At 36.9% G+C, this 18,024-nt stretch overlaps 1 protein-coding gene across 3 annotated transcripts in view; it reads right to left on the minus strand.

The window, feature by feature from the left end:
* Positions 1 to 18,024, minus strand: part of SESN3 (sestrin 3) — a 70,293-nt gene that overhangs the window by 15,327 nt on the left and 36,942 nt on the right. For all 3 annotated transcript variants that reach the window (XM_074372903.1, XM_074372904.1, XM_074372905.1), the window contains exons 2-6: positions 13,780 to 13,845; positions 10,475 to 10,672; positions 8,633 to 8,815; positions 4,495 to 4,731; positions 3,822 to 3,996 (exon numbers count right to left, since the gene is read on the minus strand). In XM_074372903.1, the coding sequence (XP_074229004.1) occupies positions 3,822 to 3,996; positions 4,495 to 4,731; positions 8,633 to 8,815; positions 10,475 to 10,672; positions 13,780 to 13,845 (859 nt within the window). The remainder of the gene's footprint in view (positions 1 to 3,821; positions 3,997 to 4,494; positions 4,732 to 8,632; positions 8,816 to 10,474; positions 10,673 to 13,779; positions 13,846 to 18,024) is intronic.

An 18,024-nucleotide genomic window follows, 5' to 3' on the forward strand; every position in this document is an offset into this window, starting at 1 on the left:
ATATCCACTTTTTCTTTATTTCTTTAATAATAATAAAAAAAGAAATATATACTAAAGAAATAAATAAACTAACTAAAACTGTTGTCAGTACTGAGCGTCAGTAACAAATACAGTGTACGTTAAGATGATGTGGAAAATTTGTAAACATTAAACTACTTGAATTGGTCTGAAGCTTTTATTTTTAATGACTTTTAATTTTATTTATTTTTATTTTTAATTTTTTTGGTGGGGAGGAGGTAATTAGGTTATTTATTTAAATGGTGGTACTGGGGATTGAACCCAGGACCTCGTGCATGCTAAGCAAGCGCTCTGCCACTGTGCTATCCCCTCCGCACCTGGTCTGAAGCTTTTAGCTAATATTTAGTTCTCTGAAGTGAAAGCTTAGGCTTCTCCTCAGCCCAGCCCCTCAACTACTTCATTGTTTCCCTGTGCTCCAGCCTCTGGGTAACTAGAAACACTTAAAAAATGGTGTTTTCAATGCACTATCTCTTAATATTTACGTATGAGGTTATGCTTTCCTTAGTTCAATCCATCACATAATAATCAACATAAATGAGCCAAAAATGTAAAATGTAGTGGCAATCACTGAGGCTGCTATGACAGGTAGGAGTCTTGTGGCTTGCAAAGTGAAGTTAAACCAAGACGAGTGAGCAATAAGGTCTATAAAACAGTTTCTCTCTTGAGGGGGTCTTTCTCCCCAACCTGTACAACCACGTGGTTTCATGTGGCTAAACACTGATCTCGGAGCTGGCTGTTACGCAGCTGATTCCTCTAACTTTGCTGATAGTTTCTGTTTTGCTTATATATACTTGCAAGTTGTCACAGGACCTTTAAACATTGAAAAATAAATAACAAAGAGTAAACCCAAATAAGGAAGACTTTATCCTACAAAGAATGTCTATTTATTCATTTTCAAATTAGGAGTCAATCAAGACTGTTTTCTTGACAGTTTTGTCCACAGAAAGTAATGTTCACAGTTCTCTCAAACAACAAATATTTTTTCCTAAATTTATCTTAAGAAGTTAAAACTTCTTAAAAAAGGAGTTAAAATTGGTACTCTGATCGACAAATCTAAAACTCCAGTTTTAATTCTATCTAAACAAATATTTCGAACTCTGGACTGAAAGGAAATGGTATTTTGTGTTTATCTGCATTCTTCTGCTCCTGAGAGGTGGCTACTAATATAATACAAATAGAAACACAGAAAATCCTATGTTACAGTAATGGAACACCATTCTAACCTGAAAAAACAAAACAAAAAACAATAAAAGCTAGTTAATTTTGTTACCAAGCGACAGAATACAACCCTTGTAGAACACCTTAAACATTTATTTTCTTCAAAAGGCTTGAAAAACTATTTTTAGAATAATCTCTACATGGAATCTGAAATGCTTTATCACACTGATCAAAGCAAGAAACTCGTTATAGGGAAAAGAAATTTCTATTTCCATTTTAAAACATGGTAAGTCTATAAAAATAACTCAATTAGCCACATCCTGAGTCATTTTTCTGTTATCTTTGTGTGACCAGCAAATTTAGTACTGGGAATGGTTAAGAGTAGATAATAAAATGATTTATTTCCTTGAATAATTCATAAATGATACAGCCTCTTCTGTTAAAATCAGAACAGAATTTTTGGCTAGGGTCTAAGACTTCCTGGTCAAAATTCACTTTAGAAAGCAGTAGTCCTTGCTCAAGGGTCCAAGAGGGTAAAGACTAGGATTCTAAAATATATTTTCAATATTAAAAAAAAAAAAAAAAACTAAAAGAAATAAAACATTTATGTTCTTCAAGCTCTAAGGTCTTAGAGAAGCTTTAAAAAATTAATGTCTAAAAGCAAATAGATATTACCTTAATGAAAGTGTTTACATTTTAAAATATTAGTTTATCTAGAAGGTTCATCCTAGGCTCCTTACTTTCCTTTGTCCCATCTGTTTTCCCTGGATGATTTTTATAAACAATTCTTTCAATTTTAACTCCTAAATAGATGCTGATAACATCTAAAACTTTATCTTGAGCTTAAAACCCTCTTCTTCTCAACCTTATTGCTCCAAGTGTGGTGCGCAGACCACCAACACGGGCATCATCACCTGGAGGCATGAGAGAAACGTGGCTTCTCAGGTCCTGGCCCAGATGGAATGAATACAAATGTGCATTTCAGCAAGACTCTTCCATGACTCAAGTGCACATTAAAGTCTGAGAAGCACATTATTAGATGTCTCCAGGCTGGAGGTTTTAATAGACATTGCAAATCAAAATGCCCCAAATCTGGTAGGTTATGTGCTCTTTAAGGTTAGAAAGGTCATCATGATAAGGCCTTTATCTACCTAATCAGCTTCTTCCTCATGTTACCTACCTCATGAGTTACGTCCTAACAACACAGAACCACTTGCTCCTGCACCCAGCATCCTGTTTCCTTACCACAGTGCCCTGCCTCAGGCTTGGATGCTTTTACTACCAGCTCCCCATCCCCCAGCCACCATCTGTCTCCCTTGCACTCAAGTTTCTTAAATTTAGCTTAGATCCCAGCAGCTGGAGGAAATCTTCCTCCAGGACCCCTTTTGTCCACTCCTCTCCGATCGTGACTGGGTTCATAGACCCTTCACACTCTGCAGTGTTATTGTAATTATTTATTTCTCTCCCACTAGCAGTGAGAGCCCCCGGAGGGCAGGAAACATGTTTTATTTTAGCCTGAAAACTGTAGTACGTACCGCACTGCTGAGACTACGTGGGGTACAATAAATGTTTGCAGTATAAATAAGTAAACCAATAATTAAAATGCTAAGCTTCTTTATTTGGGAATTCCTGCTGGTTAGAGGCTCTGAGAAATGGTTATTTAACATACTCAACATGGTAGATAAAATCTTTCACAAAAAGGATCATGGGGGGAAATGATAAAAGGAGTTCTTGATAAAACTTCTGAGAGCTACTGGTCAACACCATATTTGACATTTAACAAACAAGTTGCGGCCAATCAAAGACCCTCAGAATTTATGAGACCAACTAGCCTCACAGTTAGTCATTTTGAAACCCTCTTTTAAACTAATGAAACTCTAGTTTAAAAATAAATGTTACATAGATTGATGACTCTGAAGAGTTTAAGCTTTCAAAGTCTATTGAGTGTATGCTATTTTAGTAACATTTACTATGCAGTGTTCAATATCTTTTTCAGCCATAATTGAAAAGTTTCCCTCCTATTTCAAAGTCTCTCAGAGTATTAGGGGGAAAAATGTGTTTTTAAGACTAGAGCCAAGAAGCCTAGCTTTTAATACAAAATGAATTCCTCCAAATTCAATCTAAGAAAATGACCTAAATAATATATTTTTATAAAATTCCAAAGGTTTCTCCAAAGAAACGCAAATGTGAGTGCCGTGTAATTTTAGAACTGATCTGGAAAAGCAGTGGCAAGAACACTCCTCCCACCCACTCCCCACCCACGGAAAAAGCAGTGGTATTTCTTACAAATGGCGTCTGTTGAAACAGGATTTCACTTATCATTAAAAAAAAAAATCAACCAAGGTAGGATGAATTAAATATTGCTATCTAACTTGATAAGCAACTGATCTGCTGTGAATAACATTTTATCCAGGCTACAGTATGAACTACAAAGCTGAAGCACCTCTCAACTGGATCTGAAATATATTCAAAGATGCACCAACATCAGAGGGAAGCAACAACACCAGGGTCAGGTAGAGGAGAGCAAAGTAAAAAGAACACGGGAGTAGAGTGGTTTTGACATATCCCTATGGAAAGTGCTGGAGGTGGTCTGCCAGGGTTCTAAGAACAACCAAAAGGGAAAGACGGTGAAAGAGAAAAAGCACCTGAATGAGGAAATGAATGAAAAGTATCTCCAGGGACCACATAAAGACTTTCTTTCTTCTCCTTCTCAAAGCGAGTGGTCATTTCTTCCTGAGATGCCTCTTCATCTTCCCTTTCTTCTTGAAGCCTTTTCATTCTTTCCATTAAGGCCTCTAGCTCACTTAGAGAATCTACAATCTGGAGCAAGAGAAGATAATGTTGAGTGATATTAATATTAAAAGTTGTTCCAGTAAATGTCTTCATCTCCCAATGTCATGGGCATAGTTATTAAGTTCTTAAGTGGGTTTTCCAGTAACTCCAAAGAAAATCACATAACAAAATCAAACATGTTCAGAAGTACGGTGTTTTGGCTTCAGCTATAAATATAGAAAATTTCTATGAATGGATTTACTTAATCTAGAATTCTAGAATCTGGTGTGCATTCAATTAGAGTATTGCTTAGTTTAAACAATGAGGCAGCCCTATGGTTTGTAATAAAATGTATTTGCTTTAAAAGCCTCTTTAAGACAACTCAGAAGTTTAGGTACAGGTTAAATTTTTACAGTAATAAAGATTATGCAAAATTATTTCAAACATATAATATCTTGTTTAATAGATAATAAAATTCTCTAGATATTTTTAACATTATCAATGTTAAACACAAAATAGTAAAGAAAAACAGTTAAGCAGACGAACCCCAAAGTTGCCGCCTGTAAGGGACGCATTCTCTATGTTGTTGTCATTAGCGAGATCACACACGCAGAAATTGTTAACTGATATCAGCCTGAATCCATTGGAAATCTCTGGGTCTCTCTCTGGATTGATGCCACTACCAAAAACGAAGCTTGCCAAAGCATGATAGTGTGCCAGCAGGACCACAGCGTGTACCAGTTCGGGCAGGGACCAATTATTTTCTCCAGTTTTGACAAGTTTCTGAAATGAGGAAGCAAATCAGAGTAAAAGTGAAAATCAGAGAATGCTGCAAAGCAGTTTTGGAAAGGATGGAAGAGCTACAAAATTTCCTAAGTCCATTTATAGTAATAATATTTAAAATTCCCTTTAAAAATGTTTCACGTATTGAAGATACAGTTTTGGTCAACCTTAAACCTATCAAACTTGACAATATAACTACCTTGTGGCTTCCTCGAAATTTCTTACACGCACACTGGGACGTCTGCTTCTGAAGCACTTTTCCATATCATGCTATTTTAATGAGGTATTTTTGAGAATCCAAGAACACTGAGGCCTAGGGACTTTTAACGATGATCTAGCAAAACCATTCATATTAAGGTTTTAAGGTAGAGACTCTACCTTAAAAAAAATCACATAAAAATTTCATTTGGTACGTCAACTTTTAGTTATCTTTTAGATATCTTGTCTGATGGAGAAAGAATGCACAGCAGATGATAGAAACTGTAGAACACTACCCCACATTTGAGAGAACATAAAAAAATCAAAGCACTTTTCTATATGCTATTTCACTTGACTCTCCAGATGAATGAAGGTATCATAAGTGAAGCCATTAAAATCAGGAATCCCTCCACTACCAATTCCATCTATTAATCCATCAGGGATTCTCTCCCATCAGTCTTTGTGTGTCTGTCTGTCTCTTTCTCAGTGTGTTATGTGGGTGGGCGGGGGTACGTCTCATAGCGCCCCTTCCCACCATCACAAATCTAAAACTTTCACTTGGCTCACTTCACGGCTAAAACCCCAAACCAAAAAAAAACGCCTTTGCTTTACTCTTCATTATTCAACTACATACAGATTCAATATATTACCAAATTTAATACAATATTACCAAGAGCTCAGGGGGAAAAAAAGGAAAAAATCAATCATATTCTACCACTCTGCTGTAACTTCTATATATCTTTTATTTTTATAAGCATAATTATATAATCAGACGATACATCCATTTTTCTTTGCTTTTCAAACTTGACATTTTGACATGTTCAATTTTCATAAGGCTACACTGTCTTCTGTTAATTTTTAAGCAGGGCTATATTACAGCCCAGAACTATGTCCCCATTCCCTTACTGTTGGACATTCAAATTGCTTCGAAATTTCTTTTTATGTGCTACTATAAACAGCATCTTCATGCTGTAGCTTCATTCAAATTTTATAAACAATTCCTAATAGGACTTCTAAAGCAGAGGTGGCTAATATTTTTTAGGACTTTTGATATTACTGCCAAAGAGCTTCCAAAAGGATTGGTAGAATTTACAACACCCTCGTCTGTCTTTGCAGGATTATCATGAAACCTGAAAGGAGAGCCAACACTCATCCTCCCGAATCTCTCACCTTATATTAATTTCTACTTTTTTATTCATTATAGCCTGGCTTCTTTTTCAAACTCTTGAAGCTATTTTCACTAAATTCACAATGACCCCCCAATGGCCAAATCTGACTCATTCTTTTTAGTCTGTATATTGTTTGATCTCTGCATAATTTACATTTTCCTCACTTCTTCTCTTCTTGAAATGAACTTCCTTTGACCAGCAATCCTACTATTTTTTCAGTAGTGCCCTTCCTACCCTGTGACACATCTTTCTCCGTCTCCCTCCCAGCCCTCTTCTTTTCCTGTTTGCCTCCACCATGTTGGCTTGCTCTGTTCTATGTATGACCTTTCCTTGTACACTATCCCGCTGGATGGATCATTTGGTCCCTCAACTTGACCTTTGCTTACCTATAAATAATTATCCAATGTTATTGCTAATCTACCCTTTAGCTTGGGCTACGGACCTGTATTTCCTTCAGTAACTGGGCATCGTTACACGGATGTCAGAATCTTCCGATCTCAAGGCTCTGTGTGCTATCCTGCTCATGGCACTGCTTTTTGCCCAGCCAGGCCGGTGGAAGCCTTAGAGCTATTCTCCTGTCCCACCGCCTTGCTCCAGCCTCATTTCCTGCCAGTCACCAAGTTCTGCTTATTCTCATGCTGAATAATTACGTACAGTCGGCTCCCTCCTCTTTATTTCCCTGTGGCTTTAAAAAACCCAAACTTCCCAGGTGAATTACTGCAACTGTTTTATGACTGGCTTCCCTGCTTCTAGTCTGCACCATTCACAATTTACCTTCCTCATCACCAAATACGCTCGTGTTACAACTCAGGTCAATTTTCTTTAATGATTCTCAATTCTTTATCATAGTTATCGAAGCTCTTTTCATCATATAGTCTTCTGACCGTATCAGTTGGGGGGGCCCAACTCCTGATGGTATGTATACTTCTTTATAAATAAATATATTCTTATGAAATACAACATTTTATATAGATCAGTTATAGACAGGTACTGGAATACTACTATTATACAATACACAAATACAGAAATTTAGAACAATGAGATAACGACACATACAACACACACACATTTTCTAACATTTTGAAGGGTTGTCTTATTGCACCCCCCTGAACTACTGTACCTCTGGAGAGCATAACTTTCTGCAGATACAACACAAATTCTTTAATACAGTATTCATTGGGTCACATAATATGATCTCAATTCTTCCTCTCTCCCATCCTCCACCCTACATAACCATTCCTACACTTCAGTAGCTTGAAGCTGTTAGCTACTTTTTTTTTTAATATTTCACAATATTTCATACCCGACTGTCTGGAATGCCCTCCTCTACTTGAAAATTTCCACTTATTCTTTAAGACCCATCTCAAATGTTACCCCTTTTGTCAAACCTCCTCGTTCCATTCTTTTTATTCACATACCTTCATACACTATTGTGCTGTGATTATTGTCTTAATTACCTCCCTGGCTCTCCCCGCTAAGACTCCCAGCATGTTCTAGGGCAGGGTCTATCTTTTTAGACTCACCAAAGTATCTGGCACTAAGTTACTTACATGTGACAGAAAAATAATGATCAGTTCCTTTAGCTCACTACCATGTTATCAAACCAGAACACAGACCTCAGGACAGCACTGTGCTTCACAGATTCCCAGGCAGATCATAAAAATCTGAGCATATACAGATTGACAAAAGCTAAGTTTGGTTTAACCGGGCAAGTAACTAACAAAACTGTAGTTTAATAAGAGGATTAAAAAAAACCCACGCCAACGACACTTCTATGCATTAGAAACAGGCATTTGAAATACCTAAGACTCCTACCAATAATGGTTTAGATGATGACTCCTATTTATTGAATAGTGACCAGGGGCCAACCACAGTGCCAAGGACAGTGCGCAACCACCTTACCCTAGAGACATTCCACAGGTGTTCCTTCTGAAGGGCAAGGGCCCCAGTCAATCACAATTCTAGTTCTCATCTAAGTTCTAGTTTCCAGGGGCATTTCAGCATTCACACACCAGCTGGCAAATCATATGTGTCCGCAAAATCATTTTTTTCAAAATCTTAAAATTATGAAATGTTAGAACTAGAAAAGAGCTTACAACTCATTTAATCTAAGCCTTTCATTTTGAAGAAGGGGGAACTACCAAGGCCCCCAGAAATTAACTTACTTGTGACCACAAGGTCTCAAACGTGTGGGTAACAGGGTTAGAGACTAGAACCCAGGTATCTTCTCCTGCTAATACATTTTCTTTGTTCTACCTACTGCCATAAAATAGAAAGCTTTTCTCATAGCTCCTCGCTAAAGCACTTGTACAAGCGAATTACTGATTAAAGAGGGGTATTCATTTATATTTAAATTAAACCCGCTGACTTTCTAAATTGATCTTTTCTACACATATGAAGACACTATTTCTCATTTTCAAGGTTCCAATATGCAAGTATTTAAAATTAAGTCTTAAGCAAAAGACTTAACCAAAAAAAATTAACTCTTAGAATAACTAGTAAACATTTTCTTTTTTCCCCCAAAGAAACAGTACCTGAATGTGCTCTTTTGTGATCAGCCAGGGTCGGTGTGCTAACAGCTTGTTTATTTCATTCAGATTTTTCAGTCTTTGTGGTACATATTCCAAACCATTCAACCACTCAGCAATACCGCCTGTCTTTAAAAATTCATCCACATGCATGTTTATTAGGTAAGAACACTGATGTCTAGCTGCAGCCTAAAATACAAAGAAAAGAGTTAGTGGATAAAACTGTCATGGTAAGTCTTACTCTACTATTACCAAACCAATAATTTAGATGGAGTTAGTAATTTTTATAGCTAATCATTCTTTCCTACAGCATCTTCCTCCTGAAACTTCCATCACAATGCTGTCATAGATTCTTGAATTGATACATAAAGCTGGTACAAGCAAATGCCACATGAAGCCAATTACCTCCTCATCCAGAAGTCGGTGCGGTTAAATCTAAGACCCACTTACTGGTTATGCTAAAGAAATGCATGTTCATTTCATTATGGTAAATGATATCAACTGTATTCTATTCAAAACATAATAAAATCTCACTAACTTGTATTGCACCAATGCAGAATGCATGCTAACCTGAATATTTCTCTTACTCCCATTGAGATAATTGTGAATCAGCCTTCTCTGTGCCCATTATCCAATGGAGATAAAACTGGAACTCACTGACCCTTTCCTGCTTACGCCAGCCAGAATCAGCCTTGATAATGACAACGGGGAAACCCATGCACAGCGGACTTTTCCACCTCTCACGTCCTCAGGGCTGCTTCTCAGTCCAATAGCATTGTTTTATTCTACTTTCTGCATCTTATTTCTCTGTTTGTGACTATTCTAGGTCAGCTTTCAGCCTTAACTGTCGTCAAAATCTTATGCTGAAGAATCTTGCTCGAATTCATTGTTTAATAAAACACGGAATGCGCCCTTTTCTTGTGGTTGTTTAAAACTTCAGAGAGCGCATAAACAAATAAACTTGATAGAAACCGACCCCGGTCTGGCTTTGCTAGCTCTGCTAGCCCAGCTGTTCCGCTAACCTCTCCCAATATAGCGCTTGAATCTCATCCTTCTTCCTCTTTTTCTCAGCAATGGTCCAACTGTAGCAGTTTCTACCCTTGTTTTTCTTTTTTTCTTTCCTTTTTTTTGGGGGGGTGGGGGTGGGGAGGGGAGCAGTAATTAGACTGATTGATTAACTGATTGATTGATTTAACGGAGGTGATGGGGATTGAACCCAGGACCTCATGGATGCTAGGCACGCAGTCTACCACTGAGCTCTACCTTCCCCCAACCCGGTTTCTACCTTTCTTATTCCTGCTGTCTATCATTCCACCTCATAATTCTCTTCCCTCCAAACACTAACTAGATAACTAGTTTATACCAAGTATTAAACCGAGAAGTATTATAATTCATTTAAGAATTCTCCTCTTATCCAGAGTCTTGTTTGGTGCTGATTGACAGGTTCCTCTTATTTGGCCAAATTAGTGATATTCTTCACAGACCGAATGACTAAATACAATGTCACAAGCTTGTTTTATAGGAATCATAAAAGCAAGCTATCAGGAGCCCAAATAAAACCTGTGGATACTAGGGACGTTACTTTGGACCCTACGAGCATCTTTAATCGTAAGACATTAAATGTGGAAAATGATTCTACTGATAAATGAGAAACATGTTAGTACATTAAGTGACTTAAGGCGTTCAAAAGGCATCCCATGGACTTGGGATCCAAAAGGCCACCAGCTTCTTCAGTTCTTATTTCTATTAAGTATTCTAGCTCCACACACACACGTACGATACTAGGAGGGAGAAGGACCAAGGGAGGACGGCGCGACACGAGCACGGGACACCGGGGACGCCGCGCACCATGATGGCGATGTAGTGCCGGTGCGGCAGAGGGAGCGGGCCGTCCATGCGCAGCATGTAGAACTGGCTCCTCAGGAAAGACTCCAGGTACTGCGTGTGCAGACTCATGACCTGGGTGATGTTGTCCAGGCGCCCGGAAGTCGAGTATTCTTCCACAAGAAAGTTAGTGCGTTCATCCACCGTGTTTGCTTGGACAACCTTCCAACCAAGAAACACAAGGCAAGATCGCGATTAAACACGCCCTTGGGTTTACTTACGGTATGCCACTACTGAAGCCAACAAATGTTCTTTTGATGTTCACAGACAGTGAGATTATGTGGTTGCTCATATTAGAAACAGAAATTAAAAAGAAAGCACCATTTAAAAAGAAAGCACCATTCATTTTTGGCTCTGGGATTACAATTTATTAAACAACAAATGTCAAATTAGCAAACATTTTATACACACAGTTATGAAATTGGAGAAAAGAAGCTCCCATCTGCTTTGTCAGGCATGTAAGGCAAAATTTCCAGAGCCTGCTTCCTTGGCCATTGTCACACCAATTTGTGGTGAGGCAAACGCGGTGGCATATGATTACATATATTGGCAACTTTATCTCAATAGCCTATGAGGCTACTTAATCACATTTATCTTAAGATGAATACTTTCAGTCTGATCTTTTGCTTGTTGTTTTTTAGGGGAGGGGGGAGATAATTCGGTTTATTTATTTATTTATTTATTTATTTTAACGGAGGTACTGAGGTTTGAACCCAGGACCTCGTGCATGCTAAGCACGTGCTCTACTACTGAGCTATACCCTTCTCCCTGCTGTTTTTCTTATTCAACATAAAAAAATAAAAAAATAAAAAAATAAAAGCCTTCTGAAGCCTTTTTAGGGACAAAGAAAAATATGGTAATTTGTAGAAAGTGTTAATTGAAAAATTAGTAACAACAACAGAATTCTTATTTTGAGCCTAACATATTAATTTCTAAAACCAAGGGAAGTTATTAAAATGGACATGCTGCATCAGAGAGCATCGAAAGAGCTTTCTCAAAAATAGACTATTTATGTATAGCTTTATAAACAATGACAGCTTGGGCATCATACCAAGAATTGGCTCTGAAGGTGTTAAGAGCTCATTAGCACCTTTTAGAAGGACCCAGCTCTGCGGGAATTCATGGACGTCAGATGCATATTTCCAGAACTGGTTCATTACTTATTGGTATCTTAGAATTAGAGTTCTAGACTTAAGAAGGATATGTTCTTTATTTTATATAAGGAAACAGATTCAAGATTAAATTCAAGCTCCTACACCTATTTAATAGCAGAGCCCAGTCTAACATCTAGATCTCCTGAAGCCCAGACTAATGGTCTTTTCAAAGATCACACACTACTGTTAAGAGACTCTGTTTAAATCTTATGGTTCCTGGGGAAAGGGGGTGGGAAGGCATAAATTTGGGAGTTTGAGATTTACAAATCTTAGCCACTATATATAAAAATAGATTTAAAAAAGGTTTCTTCTGTATAGCACAGGGAACTATGTTCAATATCTTGTAATAACCTTTAATGAAAAAGTATATGCAAATGAATATATGTATGTAGATGCATGACTGGGACATTGTGCTGTACACCAGAGATTGACACATTGTAATTGATGGTACTTCAATAAAAAAAAATTTTTTTTAATTTCAAAAGAAAATAAAAAAAGACACTCTGTTTACTCTTCAAGTCTGTTTTCACAGTCTCTTCTGAAAATAAGAACAAATTACACAAAGTCACTATTGACTGAGGAAAATTTAATCCCGAAGGAAATATAACGTTCAGAACATGTAAACTGTGAGGAAATGTTAATGACAATGGTGTAAAAAAGAGACAATTCCACTTCAGTTCATTATAAAGCCAAGTATATTTCCTTTTGCCCATCTCCCGCCAGTTTGTCAACTACAGGGACCAAGATGATAGTTAAAAACATAATAGGATCAAGATAAACTATATATAATTAGGGACAGAATATTTGCTGTTTTTGTTTTGTTTTCCAGCAGAAGTTTCTTCTGTTTAACTGATGCCTAAAATACATTAGATTCATATGATGCAACAGAGCCTGAAAACAGCAGTTGCTCCTGCAAACCAGATTACCTTCAGATATACACTGTGTGAGCGACTGTGTTTCAGGAAGTCGTTATGTATCTGAGGCAATCACCCCTCTAAGAGCAGCCCTGTGCTATATGAGGAAAACAGGACAAACATAGCAGTTTCTCTAATGCATGGTCACCACCTAGGCCAGCTGCAGTCCCTGAGCTCCTGAAACTGTTAACTCTAGAGTTTTATGCAAATGGTAAGGTCACTAAAAAGGCAAAATGAACACGATGGAACTGCTGACTCTGGCACTGACTGGGCATGTATTATTCAAATTCTCTTCATCCCTTCTTTTAAGACAATGTTGGCACATAATAAGCATTCTATAAATATGTGTTGACTAATTTCTGAACGGTATAGGAATAATGTTGGTGCTTTAAGATAAAGGATATCTTTGCAGCCAATAATAAATCAGTATATATAACCATAGTCAATATGAATCAATGACTCCTCGAAGCAGAGAACAACTCAATTAGTGGTCCTTAAACTTTTCTTAGCCCAAGCATAGAGGCATCCAGGAATCTACTGGTCCTAAACATTGCTGTGGTCTTTCAGATAGATGTATACCCACAAAACAGGCACACAAGTCCTATATTGATTATAATGCCCTTTGTGTCATCTTATCATCTTTCTGCCTTGCATTTCCCATCTTAAGTCCCCACTCTCATCAGAGGTGCAGCTTGTAGTGGAGATTCTGTGACATTCTGTCCCATCAGAGACTTAGAACCAAACGAAAAGGGAACTACCCGTGATAGAACATCATGTTTTCTCTAATATGTTTAGTTGGGAAACTCACTCTTTCATTTCAAAATGTCTTTTCTTAACATTAATGTAACTGATAATCACTATGAAACATTGGTCATTTTAAAACCTTAAACCTTCAGGTTAATATTAAGTTTTATGACTGTTAGCAGCTTTGTCCATAAAAGTTATATTTGAAATAAAATACGGTAAAATGTAATTTTTTTTAACCATGCGGTACTACCTAACTCTTAAAATAAGAAGGCAGATTATTATGCATAAAATCTTATAAATGAAGGCGAAAAGAAAATACTTCTGTGGTTTTCGGATGTAAAAATAAGAAATGAAAAAAACATTTATTTTCATATTAAAAATAGAGATATTCTTTGACATAATTATGTTACTTTTAAAAATCATGTTTTATGTATATTAAGACAGATAAACTTACTTCCTTCTCTGGAATAAAGGCACTTGGTCCTCTTGTCAAGGGTTGAGATACTCTGATTCTTTTATCCTGTTTTTAAAAGAAAAGTTTTATGTATTAATGATGACTTTCTAAGAAAAGTTAAATTGGTGTAAATTTATTGCTAAGGTACTAAAATAAATAGAATAGATAAATAGAATTATGTAAAGTCAGAGGAAGTGTTAGGTCTCAGATCAAAACAAAACCAATCAAACAAAAACCCAAAGGGCCATTGTATGGATAAGGTAACGGGACACACAAGCTCGGGCCACAGTAAGCTCCCAGAGGTCATTTCCCTCAGTCATATTCCACAGCACCACAGATTCTTAGCTCAGATTTGATATGACCAGAAACCACCAGCCTTCATAGTAAAATCATATCTGATAGCGAACTAGGACACTGTCAGACCTCAATTCGAAAGCTAAAGGAAAGCTAAAATCTGAGAGGATTACATGCAACTCCCCAGTGAGATGATCTGACTTGAATTTTTCTTTCTGAATAAAATAGGAACAAGCATAGCCAATATAAAGTTTGGAAGCTTTAAGTAAGAAAAATGTAAAACCCAGAGAAGTAGAGGTTAATTGAATCTAAGAAATGGAGATTTAACAGTGCTCAGTGTTCCACTGGTTATTCTGTGTAGGATTCACAACTGCTAGATTGCCAGTGGTGTACCCGAGTGTTAATTTTTTTGAAGTTTTCAATTTTTTTGGTGAAAGTGTTTTAGTTGAAAAGCATTTTGGTGTCCCCATTTAAGTACGATTATCTGTGAGCCAAGAAAATTCCATTCAGGGACTAGCCTCCTTCCCCGTGGGCATGTTGAAAAGCAGGAATAGTCAGAGGGAGGTTTTCAGGCTCTGAAATTCTTCTTAGCCAGGAAAGGAGATAGGAGAAATGGCCATTTAATTTTCTATAATAAAAGTAATACTCTAAAGTTCTGAAATAGAAGCCCTTCAAAACCATAATATACAAATAAGGACTATATCATGGTTTATAAATATTATAAAGACTGAGTGGGAAACTGAAGAACATGGAACAGATGTCTCCTGGAAGAGTGTTAATATCAAGCTTGCTACCAAGCCTTCCTCAGGAAACTGCGAAAATGAGGAAGTAGCTCTCGGTGGTTCCTTATCTGAGGGTGGCAATATCTATTTCATGTGACCTTGTGTCCTGGCCACAGCCAACTAGACCAATCAACACAGAAGCGGATTTGCAGCCCACAAGTGCCTCGATGAAAAAATTCCTCCCGTGTTTGTGAGTCCATTTCTGTTTTGTTAAGAAGTTCATTTGTATCATTTTTTGGTTACCAGAGGGGAAAGAGGGGGAGAGAGAAGTTGGGAATTTGGGACTAACAGATACACACTATTATACATAAAACAGATAAACAACAAGGACCTACTCTATAGCGCGGGGAACTCTATTCAAAACCTTGTAATGACCTATAATGGAAAAGAATCTGAAGAAGAATATATGTATAACTGAATCACCTCACAGTATATCTGAAATATTGTAAATCAACTATACTTCAATTAAAAACAAATTGTAGTATTTTGTACAGATCTGATTTGCCTTAAAAAACTGTTAAAAATATACTCTAGAACTGTACTGTCCAGTATGGTAGTCCTGATCAAAATAAAACCAACATAACAAAAACCCATAGGTTACAACCTACTGAGAAGTGGGTACTCAGTACTTGAAATATGGCTAGTCCAAATCCAGATGTCCTGTAAGGATAAACTACACATCGAAGATCAAAAACTTCATACAAAAAATTAATGTAAAAATCTCATTAATAATATTTACATTGTTACGTGGATAATATATTGACTATACTAGGTTAAATAAAAATACAATTAAAACTGTAAAAAATAAAAGTTATTCACAAACAGAGTTGAGAGCAATTGGCTGGACCAGCAAGAGTCTAGAGTACTAGACTTATAGGAGAGTAACATAATTGGAAAGAGAAGAGACACAAAATAGCACTCAGCAGCGGAGGCACAGAGAAAGCAATGAAGCAGCAGCAGAGTTGGCGTCAACAGATACCTGCTTCTACAGGAAACCCATCGGCGTTTGTACGGATGCACAAGAGAAAGTAAAGCCTTATCCTCACTTCTTTCTCTCCCTTCCCCCTCCCTTCCTCCTTCCCTTTTTCTCTCTCTGCAAGGTAATCAGAATCTTTTCTGTTCCTTACAATCCAAGAGCCTACCAAGCACAAAATAGTTATTTAAATCTCTTACTTCATTAGGAAGCAGTCAGGCGTTCAGCGATTTTTTTGAGAGCCTAATCAGAGACTGGGATGGACTCAGGATACAGGGCGAACAAAACGGATGTGATTCCTGCCCTCATGCTCGGCGCACAGTCTTCATCAATTTTCAGGGTTCCATTGAAATAAGTATGTTAAGAAATGACCATCCTAAACTGCTAATATTTCAGAATGAACTAGGTGTCTAGGTTATATTTGTAAAGTGATGACAAATAAATCTCAATCTACCGGTGGTACACATTAGAGGATTCCAGGTAGAAAGGAATAATTTAGAATTTCTAATGTTATTTCTTGTCTACACCAACAACCATCGTCTAGATTTACCCAGAAAAATAATTTAAAAGAAAATAACAGATTTCTTCCCTTTGCTAGCCTAAGTTACAGTGAGTAAAATTTCAAGTACTCTCTCTAAGCCTAATGCCCTAGTATGTGAAAAACAATTTTCTTGACAATTGATCATTTCAAATAAACAAAGCAGATAGAGGAACTGATTGTGAGGACAAATAATAGGTTGGAGGGGGAAATGTCATTAGGGAGATAAGTGGAAGTTTTTATTTATATTTATAAAACAACACATAAAACTCCAAGAAAATAAAGGGGAGGAAATATAGACTCAAAGTGTACAAAGGGACTTTGGAGATCGAGAACAATTTATTAGGTTTATTACTTGTATATTTTATTTATAAAAATTATTATTTGATACATTTATCAACTGAATTTCCCTTGAAATGTTTGAAATAGTTATTTTGCCTACAAAAGTATTCTCTGGAATAGGAGAGGTTTAAATCTGAAATACATTTTCATCGCAAATGGAACTGCACACTACCACACTTAAAAGAACAGACCACCTCAATTTTAACCAATTGGTAAAGGGCAACTGAAACTTGATTGCATTTGTGCCAACATTCATTTGTTCATTTATTCAGCAAACGTTCGTTGAGGATCTACAACGTGCTAGGCACAGTGGGGACAGAAGTAAGTATTAGATTGGCAGAAATTCATAGAACTATATCATGTGTGCATAACAGATGCAAATACAAAATGATACAGGAAGACATCCTTTTAGTAATTACTGTTTAGTTATTTTCCATTAAAGTTATGTACAGTTTTCACTATTATAAATAATGCTATGAAGAATATCTTTGTATCAAGAGACTTGGGGGCATATTTTGTGGTATTCAGGATAGTTTCTTTAGGAAGGTTCCCAGATGTGGATTTACTGGGGTTTAGGTTATAAACATCTTTAAATTTCTCGTTGCCTACTACCGATATGCCAACCAAAATGTTTTGCCAGTTTTATTTTCATCAGCTGAGAAAACGTTCACTTAACCCACTAACTTCAAAAGTGAAAAAACAGCCATCAAAAATGTGTTTGAAACTCTTAACTGTATATGAATTTGAGGTAAAATTTCTTAAGAAGAGCTGTGGATTGGATCTGCAGTTTTAATAATACAGTTCTGGGAGTGATGCAGTCCGTGGGCCAGAGACACAAAAACAAAACAGAACAAAACCTCAGCTGGGAAGCTACTGCAATAGCCCAGGGGACACCTAAGAGAGCTAATCACATACTAAAGAGAAGAAAGAACTAACATTTTAATGTTTTGCCAGCTTGTGCCCTTCTTTGGTTATAGTTTTAAAATGGCATCGCTGTTGAAAGGATCAGCCTACTTCCTGCTTCTGTAAAAGGAGCATCTTTTCTGGTGGGAACTCTACCGTGGTCTCAGTTGACTGCTTTGCATATGTATATGAAGGTGAAAAGATTGTTTAAATGATCAAGGCAGCTTTTCAAGTCTACTTAAAACTCATTTTATAGATCTCCATTTATTCGAGTCTTATTTAGAGCTCCTCAATCAAATTTTGTGCTTTTCCTTTAACTAGGTCCTCCACCTTTCTTGTTTAATTTCTCTTAAGGTCTTTCTCATTCTCATCTATGGGGAATTATTATTTTTCTTTCCCATTTTTATTCCTAA

The sequence above is a fragment of the Camelus bactrianus genome, chromosome 10 (assembly GCF_048773025.1).
Source record: "Camelus bactrianus isolate YW-2024 breed Bactrian camel chromosome 10, ASM4877302v1, whole genome shotgun sequence".
In the NCBI taxonomy this organism is placed as follows: domain Eukaryota; kingdom Metazoa; phylum Chordata; class Mammalia; order Artiodactyla; family Camelidae; genus Camelus; species Camelus bactrianus.